General features: G+C 42.8%; 1 protein-coding gene across 1 annotated transcript; it reads left to right on the top strand.

Moving 5' to 3' along the window:
• The first annotated feature begins 961 nt into the window (after nt 1-961).
• On the top strand, nt 962-2,167 carry LOC145804043 (uncharacterized). The gene has a single exon (XM_082897458.1). It carries the CDS (start codon nt 962-964, stop codon nt 2,165-2,167), a length of 1,206 nt encoding a protein of 401 aa, XP_082753584.1.
• Nucleotides 2,168-3,184: the final 1,017 nt, after the last annotated feature.

Raw genomic sequence — 3,184 nt, 5'->3', positions numbered from 1 at the left:
TTAAGATATGTTAATGTTATATGTAAAGAAAAGCATTTACAAGGGCTATATGCCATTTTCAAGGGCCGTGTGCCACAAGTTTCAAGTATATGTTCAAGGGCCTCGTGCCATATGTTCAAGGGCCTCATGCCATCATGTTTCAAGGGCTTCTAGCCACAAGCTTACGTCACGGGAATAGGCCTAGGGCCATTATGAGTTAAATGCAGAATCAGACAAATCATGTGCATGCTACATCATTTTATGTCTTGATGTATTTAAGCTTCAAGTCAGACGTCTTTCATTATGTATTACTATTCATTGAGCTCAGCTCACTCTCTATTATGTCTGTTTCTGTAGGTTATTAGTCAGGGGGTCAGTCCTAACTTTGACGCTGTCCCTTTTGTCAACCTTTACATGTTCAGGCACCATACCAGGCCATTTATTTTTGTGAAGCTGCTAAGATATGGGTCTGCTTTTGAGAGTCACCTATGGATGTTGTACTTAACTTTTATATTCCTTTTGTTATGCCCAATTATCGGGCTAGGACTGTAAATGTATATGTTATACACTATATCCAAGGATATAGTTTTAAACTTTATCCGCTTTTGATGATGTATGTAATGCATGAGATCCTGGCATATTAGAAATAGCTCAATGGAATATGCTTGTATTTTTGTTATATTAATATTTTATGCTTCCGATAAGGCCCCGTACGGTATGTACACCAGTTTTTATGACAGGTCTTGCTTAGGTCATGCCCAAATATTTAGGGGCAGGTGTAGGGCGTGACAGTGGTATCAGAGCACGAGTTGCTATCTCACACACGGATCCATTGAGCTGTAGGGTGTCTAGAAAGGATTTAGGCCTCATGCATGACATCCTAAACATATAAGACAAGTTCAATGGCAACATTAAGTGTACTCTGATAATACTAACCATGTCACATTATGTCTATAGTATTGAATTAATTGTTGTGTAGACCATGGTGAGAACAAGGACAGAAGACGTGGAAGATGCCACCTCAGCACGATTGGATAGGATGGAAAGGATGCTTATGGAAATGGCAGAGACCTTACGGCAACAACAGCAACAGCCCCCCCAACAGCCGCCACCACCACCAGTACCCCCACCTGTAGTGCAAGATTTTCATGCTGAAGACCGAACTATCACCCTCACTAAGGAGTTTAAAAAGATGAAACCGCCAACCTTCAAAGGAGGAATAGAACCGATGAAAGCTGAGGCCTGGGTATTGGGCATAGAGAAGTTATTTGAAGTCTTTCCTTGCACCGAAGCTCAAAAGGTACAACTAGCGGCCTTCACTCTTGAAGACGAGGCACGGAGGTGGTGGATGCTTACGAGGACAATCCATCCAGTGTTAACATGGGATAGATTTTTGGGGCTGTTTTATGATAAATATTTTCCCCAAAGCATGCGGGACAAAAAGGTGACAAAATTCGAGACTCTCAGACAAGGGAACAAGACTGTTGCTGAGTATGAGGCCCAATTTGCAGAGTTAGCCTGGTATGCACCGCATATGGTGGACACGGATTATAAAAAGGCACGAAAATTTGAAGGGAGCTTACGGGGTGCCATCTTGGATCGAGTCAATATGTTAAAGTTGCCTACCTACGTAGATGTGCTGGAGAGGGCTGTTATAGCAGAGGAAAACCTTGCTGCTCAGAACCGGATTGCTGAATGGAAGGGAAAGAGGCAAAATAATCAATGGTCAAAGGGAGTGGCTACTCCACCAAACAAGAAACAAAACTCAGGGACTTCGAATACTTCTGCCCCTAATCAGGGTACAATTTCTGTTTGTTTGGAATGTGGAAAGAGGCACCATGGGATATGCCAATTGAAGTCTGGAGCCTGTTATCAGTGCGGAAAAACGGGTCATTTGATAAAGGATTGCCCTCAGAGGAATCAACGAAATGGTAACAGGACTGCTACTAGCTCAGCAGGGTCGACACCAACCACTAATACCAAGGCGCCGGTCAAACTTAACAACAATAAAGACATAGCGAGACAAGGCAGGGTGTTTGCATTGGTTCCAGGAGATGTGCAGAATGCAGCAACAGTGGTGTCAGGTACATTTATGGTTCACGGTCATTCTGCTTCTATCTTATTTGACTCTGGCTCTACTCATTCCTTTGTGTCAAAATTATTTGCACAAAAACTTAGACAAAACTGAAGAAACACTGTCTTATATGTTATGTGTATCCTCACCTACGGGAGATTCGGTGCTTTGTACTTCTGTTTATTGTGGTTGCGAACTCGAGCTTGGGGATGTCCGGGTATATGCCAACCTGTTGCCCCTCGACATGACTTATTTTGATATTATTCTGGGAATGGATTGGTTGGGTAAATATGGTGCAACTATAGATTGTCTAACTAAACGAGTCAGTTTCCATCCTCCGGAACAATTAGAGTCTACCTTACAGGGGCATGGCATAATTTCTCCACCTTATTTGATCTCGGCAGCAAAAGCATGTAAATTAATTCAAAAAGGGGGTCAGGGGTATTTATGCAGTGTGTTGGAGGGGCAAGTGGTGAATGGAACTATTGACATGATCCCGATTGTGTGTGAATTTCCGGACGTCTTTCCTGAAGAATTACCAGGGCAGTTGATAGACCGTGAAATTGAGTTTACCATTGAAGTAGCGCCGGGAACTCAACCCATATCAAGGACTCCGTATAGAATGTCGCCAGTTGAGATGAAGGAATTGAAAGTGCAGTTGCAAGATTTATTGGACAAGGGGTTCGTTCGTCCGAGTGTGTCTCCGTGGGGTGCACCGGTTCTGTTTGTAAAAAAGAAGGATGGAACACTCCGGCTTTGTATTGACTATAGAGAACTTAATAAAGTTACAATCAAGAATAAGTATCCATTACCAAGGATTGATGATCTATTTGACCAGCTGCAGGGGGCACAAGTCTTTTCCAAGATTGATCTGCGATCTGGGTACCATCAATTAAAGGTCAAGGCTGATGATATTGAGAAGACAGCTTTTCGAACCCGGTACGGTCATTATGAATTTTTGGTTCTGCCATTCGGAGTTACTAACGCACCAGCAGCTTTCATGGATTTGATGAACCGTGTTTTCAAGCCCTATTTGGATGACTTTGTAGTGGTCTTTATTGACGATATTCTCATCTATTCGAAGAATGCAGATGCTCACGAGAATCACCTCCGTTTGATCCTTCAAACCCT

Source organism: Camellia sinensis, chromosome 12 (assembly GCF_055761805.1).
Source record: "Camellia sinensis isolate YWXY chromosome 12, ASM5576180v1, whole genome shotgun sequence".
NCBI lineage: Eukaryota > Viridiplantae > Streptophyta > Magnoliopsida > Ericales > Theaceae > Camellia > Camellia sinensis.
Note: the sequence above shows the minus strand (reverse complement) of the source record. Positions and strands in the feature narration are given on the sequence as shown.

Excerpts from the sequence above, each read along its gene's own strand:
- LOC145804043 (XM_082897458.1), top strand. The coding sequence starts at position 962 with ATGGTGAGAACAAGGACAGAAGACGTGGAAGATGCCACCTCAGCACGA.